Source organism: Propithecus coquereli, unplaced genomic scaffold, assembly GCF_000956105.1.
Source record: "Propithecus coquereli isolate 6110/MARCELLA unplaced genomic scaffold, Pcoq_1.0 Scaffold18, whole genome shotgun sequence".
NCBI lineage: Eukaryota > Metazoa > Chordata > Mammalia > Primates > Indriidae > Propithecus > Propithecus coquereli.
In genome coordinates this window covers 579727-603583 of record NW_012142745.1, presented here as the reverse complement: position 1 = coordinate 603583, position 23857 = coordinate 579727, and the positions used below count along the sequence as shown (strand labels likewise).

Below are 23857 nucleotides of genomic sequence, written 5' to 3'. Positions count from 1 at the left end.
GGGCTAGAGTGCCGTGGCATCAGCCTAGCTCACAGCAACCTCAAACTCCTGGGCTCAAGCGATCCTCCTGTCTCAGCCTCCTGGGTAGCTGGGACTACAGGCACGTGCCACCCTGCCTGGCTGATTTTTTTCTATTTTTAGTTGTTTGGCTAATTTCTTTCTATTTTTAGTAGAGACTGGGTCTCGCTCTTGCTCAGGCTGATCTTGAACTCCTGAGCTTAAGCAATCCTACCGCCTCGGCCTCCCAGAGTGCTAGGATTACAGGCATGAGCCACTGTGCCCGGCCTTAGGTGACAGTTTTTATCAAATATTTTGCTGAGGCATAACAATGATCACTAGCTTTCCAGTTTGTAACATCTGTGTCCTTATCCTCTACCCTTCTACTAAATCAGTGCCACATATTTTAAGTTTGTTGTAACAGCACCCCACTTTAAGTAACAAAATTTATGTATTCAAGGGCTAGTTACAGGGAACAAAATTCACTCTAGCCAGTTTATGCGCAAAGGTATTTGCACACAATGAGTATTAAATGGCTTACAAAATCATTAAGAGAGCTGAAAAGGTGGGCTCTAAATTAAGTTTTCAGGAATGATTTTGAGAGCCATGCCCCAGAGCAGGTCTCCAAAGATGTTTCCGGCTATTCTGTCATGAAGCCAACATCTGAATTGGAAGCTATTATGAAAACTGTCATCTTTGGAACCATCCTGCCACTGCCAAGACCTGTACAGAAAAACCAAGATGATATTTAGCATTAGAAATAGCAGAACAGTAAGCCCTCTGCCTTACACTTTCCAGATCTTGCATGTAATAGCTTTATTTTAAATCTTACCTAGAACATAAACTAGAAAATATAGGGTTTTGTTTTGTTTTTTAAAGCATTTTTGTTTCTATACAACATGGAGGTACACTAGAAGGTGGCTGTAGTGGACTGTTGCATGCCAGTCCACCACATTCACCACACTTTTGAGAAGTCCCAGTTCCACTTGGAATTTTATCTGATGAGTACGATGTTACTGATTCTTGTTCTGGGCCAATACTACTTTTTACAGCATCCCATTTAGATTTTTTGAAGTTCGGGCTCCCTAGAAGCAGACCTTAGATAAATACAGTTTTACAAGTGACTTATAAGAAAGTGTTCACTGGAGAGACGAATACCAGAGTCAGGGAAGCAGGCCAGGGAAGGGGGAGGAAGACAAGCAAGAGTGTGATTTCAGGTGAAGGTCCCACAGAGACTAGGCTTCATTTTAATCCAGCCAGAGAACTCCGGGGTTATCCCAATTTGAGGCAAGGAAGCCAGGTTTTCATATTCCCTGGTGGACAGTCTTTGGTTACCAGCTGCCCTGGTGGGTTTTGGCTCTGTCCAAGTGAGCAAAATGTTTTAAGTAGCCAGATGTAGTCCTCTGAAGATCTATAGGCGCCGACTGTTGAAACACATTGAAAACACAGAGTCTGGGGGTGTGAAAAGGATAAAAAGTGATCTTAAGGACTTTGATGGAGCATCACCATTGTCCACTACAAGAGATGGCACTATAGTTCTCCCTCTGTCCTGCTTGTATCATTTAGATCCACTCACGTCTTATATTCATTCCATCTTATCACAGATTCTTTACATAGATGTTTCCCAATTCTGAGGGAGAATGTTACAAAAGGAAGCTTAGTGGGATAAGTTACAATGTGTTCCTGCAAATGGCCTTGAGGCTGTAACTGATACTGTTATGTCCTCCTTTTACCATCCATTCTAGATTTCTTGCATCCTCTATTAACACTTCTGCTGGTCTTGATGGTTTGCCTGTTGGCATGACTGAGATCTTCATCTTTGAGGGATCTGAGCCTCTGGCCACCATATACATATCAGGCTGTGGTTGCTATAATTGCCCATTACAATTATGTGAGAACCATGCTACCACTGAGCATGCATACACTAAGAGGTATCCTAGTAAATCCCCTTTATTCCAGATATATTCCTTCCTGCCATTATTATGTAGCAGCAACCCTTCGTCCTTATAATAATCAAAGTCATTACCCCTGTCAGTATGGTAGCTCCTTTCTTTGCCTGTTGATTTGCCTGCGTAAGGATCTCAAAATGCCTAGGTAGCAGCTGTAACTTTAGGTTTAATTGTTCTTTTACTGTGCCTCTTGGTGAAAAAGTTCCCCCCATGGGAACCAGGACCTGCAAAACCGTAATTGAAGAGACAGGAAACACAAAATATCCAGGTGAATCATTGAAAATAATAGTCAGATGCAGTGGTGTGTGCTTGTAATCCCAGCTATTCAGGAGGCTGAGGCAGCAGGAGTTTGAGACCAGCCTGGGGAATATATTGAGATCCCATCTCATTAAAAAAATAATAATTTTTAGAAAGGTAATAGTGAGTGGGGCCACTCCTACCTACTTCTTGATTCTGGACCCATATATTCTCCTTTGTTGATTTAAGGTATATATTATAGCTTGAAGGGCATCCATTCCTAATGAGATTTTTTTTTGAGACAAGATCTTGCTCTGTTGCCCAGGCTAGAGTGGGGTCATCATAGCTCACTGCAGCCTCAAACTCCGGGGCTCAAGCAATCCTCCTGCCTCAGCCTCCCAAGTAGCTGAGACTATAGGTGCGTGCCACCACACCTGGCAAATTTTTTTATTTTTTGTAGAGACGGGGTCTCCTGCTCAGGCTGGTCTCAAACTCCTGGCCTTAAGAAATCCTCCCACCTTGGCCTCCGAGATTGCTAGGATTTCAGGTGTGAGCCACTGCGCCCGGCCAAGATTATCTTTAAACTGCACTTATATTTATTTTTTTCAGGGTCAAAAAATACCCATTTATTTTATTCTTGGAGTTTGGATTATAAAGTTCCACAGTTATTGGGTTATTGATTGTGTCATTACTATTACTAGGATTTTAAGCTGCACTTTTTTTTTTTTTTTTTGAGACAGAATCTTGCTCTGTTGCCCTGGCTAGAGTGAGTGCCGGGCGTCAAAGCTGCACTTTTAAGGGGTATTGCAGCGATTTCTCAGGCCAACAGCTTTAGGGTAATACTGTATGTGGCAAGACCAGTGGATCCTGTGGTCATATGCCCTTGTTGTACCTCCTTTTCTGCAGAGTGGACTCCTTGTTCCAAGATAATAATATGTGAGTTTTTATTTTAGTGAATGAGATACTTTTATGAATTCTTAGATAATAATGCTGGTCAAGATACTGGGAGCAGGAAAGGCATGGTTTTACCCTTATCCATGGTTTTACTTTCTGTGGTTTCGGATACTTGGGTTCAACCTTGGTCCAAAAATATTAAATGGAAAATTCCAGAAATAAACAATTCATATGTTTTAAATTGCATGCTATTCTGTATAGTATAATGAACTCTTGAGCTATCTTGCTTCATCCCTTTGTTGCTGTCTATGCCACCCACTTGTTAGTCGTTTAGTAGCTGTCTCAGTTACCGGATTGACTATGGTGGTGTCGCAGTGCTTGTATTCAAGTAACCCTTATTTTATTTAATGATGTCCCCAAAGCACAAGAGTCATGATGCTGGCAATTCATATGTGCCAAAGAGAAGCTGTAAAGTGCCTCCTTTAAGTGAAAAGGTAAAAGTTCTCGACTTAATAAGGAAAGAAGGCCGGGCGCGGTGGCTCACGCCTATAATCCTAGCACTCTGAGAGGCCGAGGAGGGTGGATCGTTTGAGCTCAGGAGTTCGAGACCAGCCTGAGCAAGAGCGAGACCCCGTCTCTACTAAAAATAGAAAGAAATTATCTGGACAACTAAAAATATATATAGAAAAAATTAGCCGGGCATGGTGGCACGCGCCTGTAGTCCCAGCTACTTGGGAGGTGGAGGCAGGAGGATCGCTTGAGCCCAGGAGTTTGAGGTTGCTGTGAGCTAGGCTAACGCCATGGCACTCACTCTAGCCAGGGCAACAGAGTGAGACTCTGTCTCAAAAAAAAAAAAAATAAGGAAAAAAAAAATCGATGCGGAGGTTGATAAGATCTACAGTAAGAACAAATCTATCCATGAAATTGTGAAGAAGAAAAAAGAAATTCATGCTACTTTTGCTGTCGCATCTCAAACTGCAAAAGTTATGGCCACGTACATGATAAGTGCTTAGTTAAAATGGAAAAGGTATCAGATTTGTGCGTGGAAGACATGAGCAGAAAGGTGTTCCAATTGATGGCAGTCGAGTTTGGTACTATCCACGGTTTCAGACATTCACTGTGAGTCTTGGAATGTATACCCTGAGAAATAAGAGGGTCTGCTGTGACCTAGAATACAGGACAGTCCTAGTAAGGATTAATTGCTATCTTTTCTAGGGTGGATGTAATCAATTTGCCACCAAGTCACTGATTGGTTTCCTCAAGGGATATTGGATCAGGGGCTCAGCATTATTGTCTGCTGCTAACCAATTGGACATTCAGCAGCAGCAGTAGCTAAACCTTGGTGCAGGGGGGACCTATACTATAGCTTCCATCACAAGACCATGGCTATTTTATTATTCATGGGCCCTTTGTGGAATTATCGGCATGGCTAAGGACAGAGTGTGGCTGATATCGAGTGGACAGTTTGTCCTGCTGATTGTTTAGTGTCTCTTTAGTGTTGTTTTCTGGTGAGCATTAACATGTGAAACAGATCTTCACTTTTTGTACACACTCTGATAAGTCTGTTCGCATACCTCTTCATGAATTTCTCTGTGATCTTCTAGGCATGCTCCTTCTAGGCCCCTGACCATCTTGACCATTTGCCACCACTCAGTAGCCTATGACCTCCTTCTCTTTCCACACAAAGTGGATGATGGAGGTGTACCTCTCAAAGCTCTGTACAGTGGAAGATTTCCCCTAACCACTGTCTTTCTGGGCAGTCCCTTAGTAGGGCTACAGTGCAGCAGTTGTTCATTTTCAGTTTTTTATCATTGGATAAAGATGACCCATCCATGAATCAGGCCCACATTTATTCCTCTTCTTTCAGCTTGTTGTAGGGAATGTCCATAAAGCCTGTTCTTGTTATGTATTCCTACTTAGTTGGGCCCAATCCCAATATACCTACTTCTATTTTATGATGGATTGTTGCTGTACTCTCTTGATTTTATAACTTCATTGATGTGACAGCACCCAGCTCATGATGATTAGCTCTGGTTGTATAATCCTTTGATGATGAATAGTCAGATGCTCACTCTCTTCCAGGGCCTAATAACATGCTAAGAGTAGTATGCCATACTTTATGGATGAGTTGTAATTTTCTGCTGTAGATGGCATGGTCTTGCTCTAGAAAACTAAGGTTCTGGAATGCAGCTCTCCTATGGGTGAGAGACACTACACAGTGTCTTTTTCCTTAAATTGGTAATTTACTTAACTGAGCCTGTCATCATTTGTCTTCAGCAGATCAGTACTTGTAACAACAACCAACCTTTTCTATATCTTTATGATTATTATTTAATCCATATCACTTGTATCAGATATCTGTTGTTGTATTAACAAGCTGCTCCAAAATTTAGTGGCTTCAAATAGTAACTATTATTGCATATGACTTTATGGTCACCCAGTTGATTCTGTTTACCTGGGCCCAACGCGGCTGATTGTGCATGGATACTCTCATTTTCTCATGCATCTCTGGTCAGTATATGGGTTGACTAGGATTTGACTGGTCTAAGATGGCCTCACCCATGACTGGGCACTGGGTGGTTATCAGTTGGGGTGATGAGGGTGACTGGGCCATGTATCTTTCACCATCTAGCACGAGAGCTTGAAATTATTCACATAGCAGTGGCAGGGTTTCAAGAGAGTGAGTGGAAAACCTGCAAGGCACCTTTATGGTTAGGATCAGAACTCACACAGTTACTTCTCTCCCATTCTTTTGGTAAAGGAAATCATAAGACCAGTTCTATTAAGAGATGGAGAAATAGACTGTACTTCTTGATGGGAGGCTTGGATATAGGGAGTAGAATAATTTGGGAGATTTTTAAAACAACTTTATTGAGGTACAATTTATATACCATAAAATTCACCTATTTTAAGTGTACAATTAAATGATTTTTAGTAAATTTACTGAGTTGTAAATTTCCAGTTTACTGTATTACTGTAAATAATCCAGTTTCAGAATGTTTCCATCACCCCATTAAGATTCATTGTGTAGTCATTTTACTGTATTTCTAAAATGTTAGAGATATTGTCTGAGCAGTATCTTTTACCCTATCCTATCTTAATTCACCCCAGATGAAAATCTTAGCAGTTGTAACACTACAGGATACCACAGGTATTACCACCAGAGTAGAATTTCTGTTGCCATTGCTGAACAAGTGGTCCAGTTCCAGAATCCTATTCTTAAAGTCTTTCCTAGGACTACTTCTAGTACCAACTGTTGTTGAGTACATTCTCCAGAAGCAGTCTGAAATGGAGATTAGTGTGCAAGTGCATTATTAAGGAGGTACTCCCAGGGGAGACCAAGAACGGAATGAGGAAGGCAACATAGTGAAGGGCAGGAAATGAAGAATGGGTGTGATCTGACACAGAAGTCACACAAAGCCATGAAGGGTAGGCTTCATCCTGATCCTAGAGGAGAAATCTGTTTCTTCCACCATAAAGTTATAATCCAAATCAAGGAAGCTGGGCTTCTGTACTCTTAACACACCTGGCTTTACTTGTGACTCTGAGATTACAGGCAAAGTATCTCTAGTAACTTGAGGGGAGTCCTCTGAAGAAGAGCCCTAGGCACTGGCTATCAAAAACACATATAAGTTGCTGAGAGGGTGTGATGGAGAGGACACAAAAATGGAGTCTGAGGGAATGTGGGTGGAGCACCTGAGCTGTCTGCCAAGGGCTTAATTCATGATGATTCTCCTAAATTAACACTTTTAACCAAAGAATGAATACGTATTTGAATGGACACTCTACATATGTGGTTTCAGGTGTTTGAGAATAATACGGTGGCGGGGAATGGGGTTTGTTTAAGAAATTTTAACCTTGTGTTTATGAACTTAAAATATTTTAATCACTATAAACTGAAATGATGTTGACATTTAGTAAATACTATTTCAAATCATATAGAATATAAGAACACTTTGATTTTAATTCATTTTACATTTTAAACCTATAAACTACCAAGCTTTAATAGTTTACTAAAGTAATCAGTTCTCTTGGTGTTAGTAGCTGAATCAATCATTTCATCTGGTTTTGCTTTTGGCCAAGAAAATCTATATGATCTTGCTATCTCTGATTTGACTTTTGTATAAAGAAAATGCTCCTTTATTTTTGTTTAATTACCAGAGTCATGAATTGGATTAGCTCTTGACTTGGTAGTGAAATGTTATCTTCATAATTCTGTCTCTCTCTCCTTTCTTCCCCCCTCTTAAGAGATGGGATTTCAGGCCGGGCGCGGTGGCTCACGCCTGCAATCCTAGCACTTTGGGAGGCCGAGGCGGGCAGATTGTTTGAGCTCAGGAGTTCGAAACCAGCCTGAGCAAGAGCGAGACCCCGTCTCTACTAAAAATAGAAAGAAATTAATCAGACAACTAAAAATATATAGAAAAAATTAGCCGGGCATGGTGGCGCATGCCTGTAGTCCCAGCTACTCGGGAGGCTGAGACAGAAGGATTGCTTGAGTCCAGGAGTTTGAGGTTGCTGTGAGCTAGGATGACGCCACAGCACTCTAGCCCAGGCAACACAGTGAGACTCTGTCTCAAAAAAAAAAAAAAAAAAAAAAAGAGATGGAATTTCGCTCTGTCTCCCAGGCTGTAGTGCAGTGGCGTGATCACAGCTCACTGCAACCTCGAACTCCTGGGCTCAGACGATCTTCTCGCCTCAGCCTCTTGAGTAACTAGGACTAGAGGCAAACACCACCACTCCTAGCTAATTTTTCTAATTTTTTTGTAGATTTGAGGTCTCACTATCATAATTCTCATTTGTTTAAGTCATTAACCTCTTGAAGCTTTAGCAATCTTGTCACCTGGCTTTCAAGTATATCAATGAATTTAGCACTTGAAATGTAAATTTTTTAATGACAACTATAAAATTTGTAACAACATGTTTATATACCTATACTTACATTGTTTTAAAATTAATAACTGTAGGAACAACAAAGCTGTGACAGATCCCTCAAGAAAGTATTTAACCAGCAGCAGAGAAAAGCAGCTGAGTTTGAAACAGTCAGAAGAAAATCGGACATCAGGTAAGTGTTTGTTCTTATGATAAATGAGATTCTCATTTATTATATGATGTATTAGATTAGAAATAAAAACCTAAACCGAGACATATATATCTACAATATTCAGGAATACTGCGTAATCTGTACTAGTTTTTGGACACCAATTTGTACCAAGGACTTGGCTAAAATATTTTACATTATTAGAAATGTAAGGGAACTTGTATTTGGTTTATAAAGAATCCAGTCTTTACCTTCTTTTCTCATTTGACTGCCTGGAATTAGGCTCTTTCATTGTCAGAGTACCTGAAACAGAATGAATCAGAGCAGTAAAATGATTGAAATTAAAGTTTATCAGTGTTGCTACTTATTAGAAGCTTCAGAAGATCTTGAAATTATTGCCTAAATATAATACCAGTTGTTTAAGCTTATCTTTTACCCTGTTTTTACAAAAACTAAAAGTCAGACTTTCCATGAATTTTTGTCTCATGTTTTCCACACTTACATGTCTGTCTGATCCTCTAAAATCCTTACAGATTAAACTGAGGCAAGCTAAAATATGGCATGATTTTGATAAATTGATAGTTTAAGAGAATCCAGTTGATCAGGACTCTAGGAATATTCTCTTTTTAGTGGTTTGGGATTCTGACATTGACTCCTACAGAAAGAAGCATCTGAAATATAAGTCTTAACCTCTGAAATAATAATACTTAGAAGATATAAACTTCACTTATTGGCATTCAGCTTTGTAATTAACCTGTAGTGAGGTTAACAGAAAACTTAAAGATGTTATAAGCCTTAACAATGTTGAAGTTAAGGTATATCTTGCAAAAGTTGATGTGGAAGAAGTGGGTGGTCAAGTAATAAGATTCATGGAACAAAATGTAGAAATTTTAAGTGTATTGAAGTTACAGAGTTAGTCAGTAGAAGAACTAAAGTAATACAACTAATAATTGGTTGGAAAGAGGAGAACAAGAGTAGGGATAATGTAAATGAGAAACTTCTAATTTTCCATAATAAGGAGTCAACTAATATTGTTTAAGATGAATAAATCAAGAAATAGTAGAAACATTATCTAGCACTGTGGAGGAAATTCGAAAAAGTAGGTTTTAAAAAATGGTTAGAAATCAGAAGCAAAACATGTAGTCCTTTGGAGCGGGGGAGTATTGCTTTGTTATTATAACTTTTTCCACAGTATTTGGTCTTTTACACATGCATGTATATAGGCATACCTTGCAGATATTGTGGATTTGGTTCCAGACCACCAAAAGCTAATATTTCAATAAAGCAAGTCACACAATTTTTTGGTTTCCCAGTGTATATAAAATTATGTTTGTACTATACTGTAGTCTCTTAAGTGTGCAATAGCATTATGTAGGAAAAAACAATGTGCATACATTTAAAAATACTGCATTGCTAAAAAATACTAACAATCACTTCAGCCTTCAGCAAGTCATAATCTTTTTACTTGTGGAGCGTCTTGCCTTGGTATTGATGGCTACTCACCAGTCAGGGTAGTGGTTACTGAAGGTTGGGGTGGCTGTGGCAATTTCTTAAAATAAGACAACAATGAAGTTTTGCTGCATCAATTGATTCTTCCTTTCACAAAAGATCTCTCTGTAGCATGTGATACCCTTTGATAGCATTTTATCCACAGAATTTCTTTCAAAGTTGGATCAGGCCTTTCAAACCCTGCTCCTGCTTTCTCAACTAAATTTATGTAATATTCTGAATCCTTTGTTGTCATTTCAACAATGTTCACAGCATCTTCACCTGGAGTAGATTCCATCTCAAGAAATCGCTTTCTTTGCTCACCTAACTTCTCATCTGTTTCATTAAGAGATTGCAGCAATTTAGCCACGTCTTCAGGCTCCACTCCTGTTAATAGTTCTCTTGCTGTTTCTACCACATCTACAGTTTGTTTCCTCCACTGAAGTTTTGAACCCCCTCAAAGTCATCCTTGAGGGTTGGTATCAACTTCTTCCAAACTTCTGTTAAGGTTGTTATTTTGACCTCCTATGAATCACAAATGTTCTTAATGACATCTTGTATGGTGAATGCTTTCCAGAAAGTTTTCAATGGACTTTGCCCAGATCCATCAAAGGAATCTTCTCTATGGCAGCTATAGCCTTATGAAATTTATTTTTTAAATTATAAGACTTGGAAGTTGAAATGATCCTTGATCCCTGGACTGAAGAATGCATGTTGTGTTAGCAGGCATGAAAACAACATAGATCTCTTTGTACGTCTCTATCAGAGCTCTTGGGACTAGGTGCATTTTTTTTTTCTTTGACAAAGTCTCACTCTGTTGCCCTGGGTAGAGTGCAGTGGCGTCATCATAGCTCACTGCATCCTCAAACTCCTGGGCTCAAGTCATCCTCCTCAGCCTCCCAAGTAGCTGGGACTACAGGTACATGCCACCGCACCTGGCTAATTTTTCTATTTTTAGTAGAGACGGGGTCTCGTTCTTGCTTAGGCTGGTTTCAAACTCCTGACCTCAAGCGATCCTCCTACCTTGGCCTCCCAGAGTGCTGAGATTATAGGTGCGAGCCACCTCGCCTGGCCCTGACTTAGGTGCATTTTCAATGAGCAGCAGCATTTTCAAAGAAATCTTTTTTTGTGTGAGTACTAGGTCTCAGCAGTACACTTAAAATACTCAGTAAACCTGTAAATGCTGTAAACAGATGTGCTGTCACTCAGGCTTTGTTGTTCCATTTATAGAGCAGAGATAGGCAGAGTAGATTTAACATAATTCTTAAGGGCCCTGGGATTTTCACTATGGTAAGTGAGCATTGGCTTCAACTTGAAATCACCAGCTGCATAATAAGAGTCAGCCTGTCCTTTGAAATTTTCAAGCCAGGCATTGACTTCTCTGTAGCTATGAAAGTCCTGCATGGCATCTTCTTTCACTATAAGGCTATTTTCTGTTGTTTAATGTAACCCCCTTCATTACTTATCTTAGCTAGATGTTCTGGGTAATTTGCTATAGCTTCTGTATCAGCACTTGCTGCTTCACCTTGCACTTTTATGTTATGAAGATGGCTTTTTTCCTTAATTCTCATGAACCAGCCTCTGGTATCTTCATATTTTTCTTCTGCAGCTTCCTTACTTCTCTTAGCCTTCATAGAATTCAAGAGAGTTAGGTCCTTGTTTTGGATTGGGCTTTGCCTTAAGGGAATGTTATGGCTAGTTTGATCTTCTACCTAGACCACTAAAACTTTCTCCACATCAGCAATAAGACTGCTTTATCATTCATGTGTTCAGTGCAGTAGCACTTTTAATTTCCTTCAAGAACTTTACCTTTGCATTCATAATTTGGTTAACTGTTTGGCAGAAGAGGGCTAGCTTTTGGCCTAAAGTGAGAGATGTGCAACTCTTTCTTTCACTTGAACACTTAGAAGTCATTGTAGGGTTATTAATTATTCTAATTTCAATATTGTGACTCAGGGAATAGGGAGGCTCAAGAAGAGGGAGAGAGACGGGAATGGCCAGTGTTACAATCAGAACACACAACATTTATCAATTAAGTTTGTCATCTTGCATGGGTATGGTTTGTGGTGCCCCAGAACAATTAACAAAGTAACACCAAAATCATTGATCACAAATCACCATAACAGATGAATTACCAAAATATGACACAGAGTCATGAAGTGAGCATATACTGTTGAAAAAACGGCTGGATGCCATAGCATGTGCCTGTGGTCCCAGCTACTTGGGAACCTGAGGTGGGAGGATTGCTTGGGCCCAGGCGTTCTAGGTTGTGGTATACTATGCTAATTGGGTGTCCCCACTAAGTTTGGCATCAATATGGTGACCTCCAGGGAGCTGGAAATCACCAGGTTGCCTAAAGAGAGGTGAACCAGCCCAGGTCAGAAACGGGGCAGGTCAAAACTCCCGAGCTGATCAGTAGTGGGATCGTGCCTGTGAATAGCCACTGCACTCCAGCCTGGGCAAACACAACGAGACTCCATCTCAAAAAAAAGAAAAAGAAAAAATGGCACGGATTGACTTGCTCAAACCACGAGTGTCACAGACCTTCAATTTGTAAAACAATGCAATATCTGCAAAGCTCAATAAAGCAAAATGCAACAAAACAAGGTACTTTGATTAAAAAAAGGAAAGAAAAAGAAATATAAAGAGGCCCAATGTGTAATTTATTATTAAGTGAACTTGAATGGTTGCTTGAAGAATTTTTTCCTTTGTTCATTTGTTTTATAGGGCTTTTACCTTTGCAGTCATCATCCTTTTATGGTAGCAGAGCTGGATCCAAGGACTACTCTTCTGGTGTCACTAACCTAGACAGGTATGCACTGGTTATATGCCTTGTGAAAAACTTGAGGAGCTCTCATTTTCAGAATATTGAATCGTATAATAGGATAGGCTATGCATTATGCTCTGTGAATATCCCAATTTAAAATAACAATGACGAGAATCATAGAATCATGACATTTTAGTAAGGAAGTACTCTAGAAATGTTTTAGTTTGATCTCTTTTTAAAATTTTTCAACAAACAAATAAACTGAGGTCTAGGAAGATTTGTATTAAGGCCACAGGTTGTGACTGTCAGTGTTATTATTAGATTCTAGACCAGTATATTTTCCATTATTCCAAGTGATGACCATATTAAGATCTCTTCTCTGAGACATTTTTTGTTCCTTTTGTTGCCTATGCATTTGTTAAGCTACCTTCCAAAAATTAAGAAGTTTTCTTTAAAAATCAGAAGTTTCATATCAGTATCTTGTATTGGAAAAGGCTAGTCAAATTTAATTGCTAATTCTATAGATACAGCTAAAATTTTTGTTAGATTTATTGGATATAAATATATAAGACAGTGCTAAGCACTTTTTAAGAAGTTGTCATCATGGAATACAGCACAGAAGTGTGATGATTTTAAATGTTATAAGGTTAAGGCTGGGCATGGTGGCTTTCATCTGTAATCCTAGCACTTTGGGAGACCAAGGCAGAAGGATTGCTTGAGGTCAGGAGTCGGAGACTAGCCTGAGAAAGAGTGAGACCCTGTGTCTACAAAAAATAGAAAAATTAGCCAGGCGCAGTGATGTGTGCCTATAATCCCAGCTACTCAGGGAGGCCAAGGCAGGAGGATCACTTGAGCCCAGGAGTTTGAGATTGTAGTGAGCTATGATCACGCCACTGCACTCTAGCCTGGGCAACAGATCGAGACCTTGTCTCAAAAAACAAACAAAAAAAGTGGGGTTAATGGGGTCTGTAATATATATGCTAATGTAATTCCTATTAAGTCATATTTTGTTCTTTAGTAAAATTTAATTCAAAGTGGTAAAAAAACAACTTGGTTATTTATATAAAATGATTAGCCGAAGTAAAGAATTTGATATTTTATATTTAGGTATATTCAGCCTTGGTTAGTAGCTCTCAAGCATTTATGGACTGTGGTGGGATAATTAAGTTATTTGAATTTAAGAGAGAAGAAGCTTGACATATTTCTGCTTACTAGAAGAATCTTAAACCTAAGTAAAAAAAAAAAAAAAACTACCTAAATTTGGTTTGCAAATGATTTATTATAAATTATAAATTTCTTCTCAAAATAATAAAGTGAGCATATCATCCCATGTGGGAATGATTAAGGAAAAAACTTTTTTTAATGCTAGCTTTCACTAAAGGTGCAAATTTTTAGATCAGTGAGAAAACTAATAGTGAGCAAAGGCTATGGCCATAAGGCATAGACTAGAGTCCAGTTTGAGAGCTGGGTCTTCAAAACTGACACAGATTGGAAACTCAATGTAACTCCACCCAGAATTTGGTTTTTTATGTGAAGCTACATGAAGCTGGGTATCTAGTAGAACAGCTCTCTGAGGTAGTTAAGCAGGGCAAAACACTTCTGTGTAACTACCTGGGGTTGAAACCATAAATATACTGGTTGCCTGGTGCTCCCTGAGGAGAGAACAAAGATATGAAAATGGGACTTGCAATGATTGACATCTGCTTTAGTGTCACTTGCATAGGGGCAAGAATTATGAACCACTGACATAAAATCCTGCACTGGGTAGAGGACCAGGGAGAGGAAACTACTGTCAAGAAGGCATGATTACTGAATATAGCACAGAGAGGAGATGGTAAATATAAATGAAATTAAGAGACTTGTTTTGGGTTTGTCAGTTTACCTTCCATGTCTTAAGATATTCTGGAAGAAAAAACTAAGGAAAATAAAGGCAAGGAAATTGTCAAAGAAATAATAAATTGAAATGATGATGAAAGTTCTCACATTGAAATGCCTCAATAAATACTCTTTTAAAAATCTACATTGTAGAAGATTATGGGTAAAGAAGATTTTAGAAGCTACCAGAAAGAAAATATATCCTCTATCAAAGAGAAACAATCAGATTGACATTAGCAACAATTGGAATAGAAAGTAGATAGTTAGATGTTATTAACAGAGTAATAGCATTAAAAAATTCTAGGTAGACCTAGCTAAATTATATTTCAATAATATAGACAATGCTATTTTTAGATATGCAAAGACAGAATTTATTCAGGAAGAAGAAAAAAGGAGTAGTAAGAAAAATCAATGAGCAAAGAAATTTATAAAGCATATTTAAAAATCTAAATATTTAAAAAATTTATTCTTTTGTATAGCTAATAAGTACATGTGGTAGAAAATTAAAAAGATATAGGGCATATACAGTGAAAAGGAGATTTCTTTTTCTTTCCTAACTCCTAGTTTTAATTTTCCCTTTTTAGAGGCAACCACTATTACCAGTACCTTTCTAGGGTTATTCTATGTAGGTAAATACATTTTAATAGTTTTTATCAAATGAGAATGTGATTAGGATTAAAAGCAAAGAATTAATATTAAAATATTAAACAATAAATACAGGAATGGGAAAGAGTACAGGGAAATTAAAACCTTTTGAAGTTCCTTTTCTTGTTTGAGAGGAGGCTACAGTTAAGTAGACATGTTAAAAAGGTAAAAATGACTTCCTCTTCTGGCTGAGACAGAGTAACAGGGACTGAATTTACTTTCCCGCTTCAAATAGCTAAGAACCTGGACAAAATATATGAAACAATGGCTCTCAAGACATTGGATATCAGGTAGTGAAGGACAGTGATCTCTGAGAGATGGGAAACAGATGAAATGAACCCAGTGACTGTTCTAGCTTACGTCCTAGAGAAAGATCCCAAGCCACGGCACAAGGGGGTGGGGGTACAAGGCAGAGCTCTGTAGTCTTTCTGAGTTGAGGGAATGGAGCTAGGAGTCCAGGGAGGCAAAATAGTTAGAATTCACAGAGCAGAGTACCAGATGGGAAAGAGCTCCATGGAGAAAAAAATTGCAGACATATGGAGAGGGTCTTTCTTTGAGTATTCAGTTGAGTGCTCATCAGCACGTGTGGGTGAGGAAAGTAGCTACAGCCAGGGAAGGATCTAAGGAAATAATACTTGGAGTTCAATGGGTCAGGCAAAATTCATGTTCCTAATAGCAGCAATTTGAACACTATCAATAAGTTTACTTGTTAGCAAGGAAGAACTATCCCCTGAGTAATTGCTACTGTGGTTCAATATAACAAATATTAAAAGCATGACCCAAAAAGATCAAACTGTTCTCAGGTAACTTAACCACATCCTAGAACAAAATTTAAGAATGTCCATAGAAATCAGAAAACATCCTGAATTTTACCTTGTCGGGTAAAATTCACAGTTTCTGGCATCCAAGAAAACATTACTAGGCATTCAAACAAACAGTAAAATAAAAATCCATAAGGAGGGGAAAAAATAAATACTAACTCAGAGATAACATAAATGATAGAATTAGTAGATAAGGATATTAAAACAGTTATTAAATCTGTATTCCATATTTTCAAAAAGTAGAGGAAAGATCAAATACACTTAGAGACATGGAAGATATGTTTTTAAAAAATTAAAATTCTAGAAATGAAACTTACAATGTGATTTGAAAAATGCATTGTATGGTATTAACAGTAGATCCGATATTGCAAAAGAATAGATTAGTGGATTTAAAGACAACAGTAGAAAATATCCAATATGAAGCAGAGAAAAAAAAAAGACTAAAAAATTAACAGAGCATCCATGAGCTAAGGAGCAACTTCAGATGGCCAAGTGTATGTGTATTTTAGAGTCCCTAAAGGAGAGGAGAGAAAGGTGGGACAGAAAAAATATTTGAAGAAATATAGCTGGTCCTTTATTTAAGTTGGTTTGACAATTATTTGACTTTACATGGGGTTTATCAAGATGTATTCCACTTTCTCACACTGTGTATAAAAATTAACTGAGTTAAATATAAGAGTTAAAACCTTAAAACTCTTTGAAGAAAATATAAGGGTCAATTTTCTTGACCTTAACTGGCAGTGGATTGTTAGATATGACACCAAAGGCACAAGCAACAAAAGAAAAAAAGAGACAAATTGAACTTCAAAATATAAAACTTTTGTGTATCAAAGAACATTACAGCTTGAGTAGTCCTTATTCTAATTGCTTGGGACAAGAGGTATTTCAGATTTTTAGGGGTTTTGGAATATTTACGTTATACTTACCAATTGAGCATCCCTAATCCCAAAATCCAAAATGTTCGAGTGAGCATTTCTTTTGAGTGTCATGTCAGTGTTCAAAAAGTTTTGAATTTTGTAGTATTTTTGATTTTGGATTTTCAGATTAGGGATATTCAGCCTGTATTAAGAAAGTGAAAAGACGGTCTACAGCATGAGGGAAAATATTTCTAAGTTATACATCTGGTAAGGGTTTAGTATTCAGAATATATTAAAAAACTCATAACCCCAACAAAAAGATAACTTGAGTTTAAAAATGGGCAAAGGATCTGAATAGACATTTCTCCAAAAAGATATATAAATAGCCAACAAAAATGTGAAGAGATGCTTTTGTCATTAAGGGAATGCAAATTATATGCTCAATGAGCTGCCACTCCACATCCACTAGGATGGCTATCATTTAAAAAAAAAAGAAAACGACAGGTGTTGACAAGTATGTGGAGAAATTGGAACCCTTGTACATTGCTGGTGGGAATGTAAGGTGGTTCAATGACTGCAGGAAACAGTTTGGCAGTTTCTCAAAAAGTTAAACATTCAATTACCATATGACTTAGCAATTTTGCTCACATACATATATCCAAAAGAATCAAATACAGATATTCAGATAAATACTTATACATGAATGTTAATAGCATCACTATTCACTATGCCAGAAAGTGGGAATAACCCAAATGTCCATCAGCAGATGAGTGGATAAACAAATTATGGTATATACATGCAAAGAAATATTATTCAGCCATTTAAAAGGAATGGGCTACTGATACATGCTACAATGGGGATGAAGCTTGAAAACATGCTGAGTGAAAGAAGTCAAACACAAAAGTCCACATATTATTTGATTCCATTCATAGAAAAGTCTGGAATCTATAGAGATAGAAGGTAGCTTCGAGGTTGCTTAGGGCTGGGGTAGGGGAATGGGAGGATACAGGGTGGCAGTGGTTAATGGGTATGGGTTTCTTTTTGAGGTGATGAAAAATGTTCCAAAATTGACTGTGGTGATGATTTAACAATTCTGTTGGTATACCAAAAACCGTTGAACTATATACTCTAAATGGGTCAATTGTATGATATGTGAATTATATCTTAGTAAAGCTGTTTCTAAAAAAAGCATATCAAGATGGATTTGAGACAGCTTCTCCCGTTCTCTAACAAGACATCTGTTACATTACAAATTCCTTTCTTCCTTGGCAATCCTTGTTGTCTCAATAATTGGATCTTTGTGTGATGAGTAACCGGACCCAGGCTGAAACCTTCTTGCAGTTTTGACAGTTGTTTAGGATGGTGTTGCTCATGTTTCAGTGGCTGCAGAGCAGGGAGAGACCAAAAGCTTCCCTTAGCAGCTGCCTAGCTATATTTGCCAGAGGGTGGCTTTGGACTCTCCCACCAGCTCCACCATTACTGGCCTCCATTGCTTTGGTGATTTCCTCCTGATTGCCTCTTAAGAAAGGAACTCTGGATTTGGAATTTGACCTTTGCATCTGGATGGGTGAGTGCCATTTGAAGGTACCACACAGTGAGGGGTGTCCTTCTCAATTTGGGGAATTCTGAAGGAATTCCCATTAGCCTTGGATTGGATAAGCCCCCAACCATGTGCAAGAGTGGGAACTAACCTGTTTTGATTTGGCACTCCCAGGGCTTATTAGGTGAAACTGCAGTTCATTTGTTTGGAACCTCTTGAATTTCTCTTTATGTTTTGTTTATCTGTATTGGCATGTGGCATGTAAATGTGGGGTCTGTTAAGCTCTTTATCTCTATTTTCTTTTTGCCTACTTTAAATTTGCTATTGATGGTATTATAAGGCAGTGCAAGGTCTGGGAGGTTGAAAGACACCTCTAATGGTAGTTTCTCCTGCAGCAGGTTCTAAGGTCTAAAAGGTTGAAAGACACCTCCATCCTAAGGTCTGGGAGATTGAAAGACATCTCTGTCCTAAAGTCTAGGAGATTGAAAGACATCTCCATCCACGGAGGCAATCTGGCCAAGATGCCAGGGACGCCTCGCTGGTGGAACAGGAAAGAGAGGAATGGAAACATAATGTGTAGAGATTTATATGGAACTTCAGAGGATCTCATGGCTAGAGTGCTGAGATAAAAGCTATTGAAACTTTGTGTGTGTATGTGTTTCGATATGTTTTATGTATGTATTATATGTCCACGGGGCACCAAAATTGGCTTATAAATAAAAGGAGTTCTCATAAATTAAATAAGTCCAGATGCTTTTCACGTTCACATAAATTTAGTAATCTTGGTAAATAAGCTGGTTTTTAAAAGTTATTGATAAAATAGCAAAAAAAGTCTTCAAAATTGTCAGTATACATTTTTGCCTGGGTGACTTGTCATTTTCATATTTGAAGATGTCAGGGTTTGACACAAAAGTTATAAAACTAAAAACCCAGCCAAAATGAAATGATCTGTGTTTGTATGATTTTGGTAAGTAAGACTAATATTGTTAGTTTAAGAAAAACAGCTAAATCTCCTTCGTTATCAGTAAAAATATCCATGTGTGTAAGGTTATTATTCAGGTAAAGATGTAGACATGCCTAAACAAAAATAAATGTCAGTAAATTAGAATAATTAAAACTGTAAATGAAAAAACAGAAACTTATGGTAAATGCTTATGAAGGTATTTTGGTTTTGGTCTCTTAATTCTAGTTGCAGATGCAATTTCTTCCATTGACTTTACTGTCTATGGAAAGGTACATACAAAATCGATTTCTGATTCATTTTTTCTGTGTAATGGTTGCAAGCTAACCTGTTATGTGTACATTGTGTTGTCATAGCAGAGGTCTTTGCCTAGAAAAATTTCAAGAATCTTTGAACTGTTAATTTTTGTATAGTAATTTACCTCAAAATGAACAAAATGGTTATTCTTAGAATCCAAAGGCAATCTCAAAACAATCTTATTCTTTCAAAGTAGTACATGTAATTGAATTTACACACAAGTAGAAAAATGTTTTGAGGCCAATTAAATTGTTTTTAAAATAGCTTGATCTTGATCCTTACGTAAAAAAATGTTAGGATTTTGTGCCATTATTTGAGATGCTAAGGATTAATGTTAGAAGTTTATTCAGTCTACAGTCAGGTGATGTCATGTCAATACACTTTATTTGGGGATATTGGTATTTTAGAAAGATCAAATTAGTTAACATATTTAGGATATGTTCTAAATCTACTGTATTTATAGAACTTAAAGATGTTGCTTTATTACATTAAATTACTATTGAGGGCACAATTATTCGCATTGGTTATGTATCTAATAATATTCACGGGCTACCAAATTTGTTAAATAAAACTGCCAAAATATATTAGGCAAATGTAAATGAAATAAATAATAAAATTGCAAGAGGTTTTCTATAACCTGATTCTTTTAAAACTTCTCAGATTTATATCTCCGAAGTTCAACTGTTGCTATCTTACTGCTTTCAGCTTTTCCTCCCCTTAAGGCGGCCTGAGATGATAACCCTCTCCTTCAACCTTTTAACCCTCTCCTTCAACCTTTTCTTTGGTTCCTGTAACGTTTTCCCCCCTCTGGTTCTAAGACAGCTGTTAAGTTCTGACACTGAAATGTTTACCTTAAAGGTCTGAAAAGCAATGTTTTTCAGCTTCTTGATCTGTCTGAATTGTTCAGCTTGGTCAAAAAATCTTCCTATGCTGTTACTAAGTGCTATGTATTCCCCTTCTCAACGTATTAGTTTTCTGGTTTCTTGTTTCCTTTATAATACTAATGTTCACTCATGACCTTGAACACAATCTTATTGTGACTGATAAATTCTGGTACCCTTATGAGGTTTGACTTCCAAGTTATCTAAATGGGTTTCCCATGAGAAAAAACAATTACACTAAAGAAGATTTTTCTTTACCTTTGAAATTAAGAAATAAGATTTTATGTTTTATCAACCAAAGAAAGTATAGCTCTTATTTGCATCTAAAAAAATTGGAAAGCAGTTTAAGTGAATCAGGGAAATGTGAACACTGGACATTAAGTAATAAAAAAAATCACAATTTTTTTTATGTGTGATAATGTTTTTGGTTATGTTTTTAAAAAAAGGATTTTTAAGGAATATATACTTTTATATTATAAATAAAATATTTTATTTTGGATTTTCCATAAAATAATGTAGATGGGTGTATAAATGAAACAAGGTTGGCCACATGTTGATTACCAGTATAGTTGAATCCTTAAATGAAATGGATAATTTTAATAGAAAATATTGTCTACCCAGTGAACTCAAGAAGAGAATATAACTATTAAAGAAATTTGAGAATTGATATTCTTTTTAATTCTTATGAGAGTACCAAGCTAAAAAGATTTTATGGGCTAGTTTTAACCAGATCATCATGGGAAAACAGGAAAAGCTACATAACCAATTTAGGAATTTAATGAAACCTTGTAACAGCAGTATAAGAAGAGAAAATTATAGATCATTTTTCATACTGAACACAGAAAAATCCAAAATAAAATATTAGTAGTTGAATCCAGTAGTGTGTTAAACATGATACTCAATGACTGAGTAGGGTATATCCCTGAAATGTAAAAGTTAATATTAGAAAAACCATTTGGGACTGTAGTAGATTTTTAAAACAAGTATTTGGTAGCCATTTAATGATACTTACTTTTAGCATACTAGAAACAGAGGATTTTGCCCTTAGTTTGTTAAAATGGTATCTACCCAAAACTTAAAATCACATTACAGTTAATGGTGAAACTTTCAGAAGTATTCCCATTAAAGTCAAGAATAGGATGACATTGTCCTATTGCATGGTCACAGCCAATGCAATAAGGCAAGAAAATGAAATAAACAGGTTTGGGTATTGGAAACAGGGAAAACCGAATTGTTGTAATTTATAGGCGGTGTATGATCTATTCAATATAAAACACTAAGAGAATCACCAGAGATTATTAGAACAAATTAAAGAGCTCTGTAAGGTTCCTATAGTACAAGATCAACTTGCAAAATTAGGAGTGTTCCTAAATTCAGCAATAATAAAGTTCAAAATGTAACAGAAAAGCACATACAGGTTGAGCATCCCTAATCCAATATGCTCCAATGAGCATTTCGTTTGAGTATGACCTTTTGTGCATCATGATGGCACTCACAAAGTTTCTGATTTTGGAGCATTTCGGATTTCAGATTTACGGATTAGGTATGCTGAACCATAAGTATAATGCAAATACAGTATTCCAAAATCCAATGCGTGTAGTCACACGCATTTCAGATAAGGGGTACTCAGCATGTACTGTTTATAAGAGCTACAAAATCAATGAGGTTTATAGGAATAAATCTAGTAAATGTGTTATATTTTTATGGAGAAAAGGATAAAAATTACTGAGGGGCATAAAAGAAGACCTGGGTAAACAAGATAGATCATATTTGTGGATGAAAAAGCAAAGAATACTGTTTATCCCCAAATTAATTTAAAAAAAAATTTAAGGGGGCTCCAGTTGAGGTCTCACAGAGTACTTTTTACAGAACTAAAGAAAATGAATTAAAACCCTATTTCATCCAAGATCAAGGCAGATTCGATAAATAAGCAAACAAACTGTATTTCGAAGAGCAGACTTACAAGAATAGCCAAGATAATTTTGAGGAAGACCTAAGGAGATAGACTTGAATTGTCAAATATCAAGACTTTATTAAGTGTTGGTGATTATTACAGGGGCTGCATTAGGACTAATCACTAATCCATGGAACAAAATAAGGAGCCCAGAAACAATCTTGTGCATGCATGGGGACTAGGATTATGGTAGAGGTGGAATTAAAAATTAGTAAGGGAACCTTAATAGCATTGAAAAACTGACAAGAGAGTGAGGAATGACCAAGCTAGGATAAGGGAGGAGGAAATCTAGAGAGTTTCCAAGTACCTTGGCTGAAATGGAAGAGACTCCTGAGAGACCAAGCAGTGCTTTTGACACATTCACGGGTATAAGAGGACAATTGTTAGAGTCTGGGACCCACCAATGTGGGGAGTCTGGTACATTACTCCACACATTTCAGTACAAATTGAAGGGCTCCACCTGGGAATAAGGGTGAGCTAGAAGTAAACCAACCTTTCTGTGGGTTTGAGTCATCTGTGTGGCCCAGAAATTATAATCACTGAAATCGGATTAAGTTGATCATAAGTTGCTAGTATCCTAGATGGCTGACAAAATTAATGTACTAAATGAAAATTCTTTCTGGAAGAAGACAACATTATCTTATACCTCAACGTATTTCTAAATTCTAGGATGTACATTTTTTCACATTTAGTATTTGAAATTGAAGTGCATCCTGTGTTGTGACATCTTAAATTGCTGCCAGGAGGCAGTTGTAACATAGTTGTCTTTACCTGCACATAAGGAAACTTGACTGTCATTTCTGGTGGTGTTACTGGAAAACTGCAGTCTTTGTTTCTTCAGTCAGACCATTTAAAATGACCACTTAAGAAAAGGGCAGTGAATTCTGGTGAATTCTAGGAATCTGTGAATTCTTTTTGGTAAGATTAAGAAAATGTCAGCATCAAACTTTGCCAAATGAGTGTCATTGGCTTGGAAGAAAAATCCTAGAGATACAGTGTAGTACTATTTAGAAATCAGCATTACCTTTGTTTTTAGTAGCACAGGCAGCAGTATTGTCTGGAAAAACTGGAAATCTATGGCCCTGAGTAGAAAAATGATTCAGAAGGTTCAGTGAGTTAACAGAAATACCTTAACTAGTTTTACTTATATTTTTTCATAAAAGCAATAAAAGAATATATATCTAGTTCTAAAAAAAGGCTTCCAGTGAGTAAGAAGTAAAAATTCTAAGCCATAGAAATCATGATATACTTTGGTTGGCATTGTTTTTTCTTTCTTAGTGGTACATAAAATAAATGGTATGTCTTATAATTGGTTCTGTCTCATATTTGATGAAATATTGTTTGATGTCCAGGCATGCAAGAAGACAAGACACCTTTAATGCTTACTAGAAGTAGTGGTTTAGATCAGCACTGGACCACAGGGCTCCAGGTATTTGGAATTAATGAGTCAGAGATTATAAAAAGAGCACTATTTAACACATCAAAGGAAAAAACAAAATTTATGCAAAAGTGAAACTATAAAATTAGATTTTAAAAGAATCAAATAGAAAATCTAGAAATTAAAAATATAGAACTTGAAATTAAATCTTCTTTGGATGGGTTTTTTCAGCATATAAAACATAGTTGAGGGCCGGGCGCCTGTAATCCTAGCTCTCT

At 37.1% G+C, this 23857-nt stretch overlaps 1 protein-coding gene across 1 annotated transcript in view; it reads left to right on the top strand.

The window, feature by feature from the left end:
* Window positions 1-23857, top strand: part of USP37 (ubiquitin specific peptidase 37) — a 97376-nt gene that overhangs the window by 25241 nt on the left and 48278 nt on the right. Inside the window, exons 5-6 of the mRNA XM_012642489.1 lie at window positions 8042-8139; window positions 12331-12415. Coding sequence (XP_012497943.1) covers window positions 8042-8139; window positions 12331-12415 — 183 coding nt within the window. The remainder of the gene's footprint in view (window positions 1-8041; window positions 8140-12330; window positions 12416-23857) is intronic.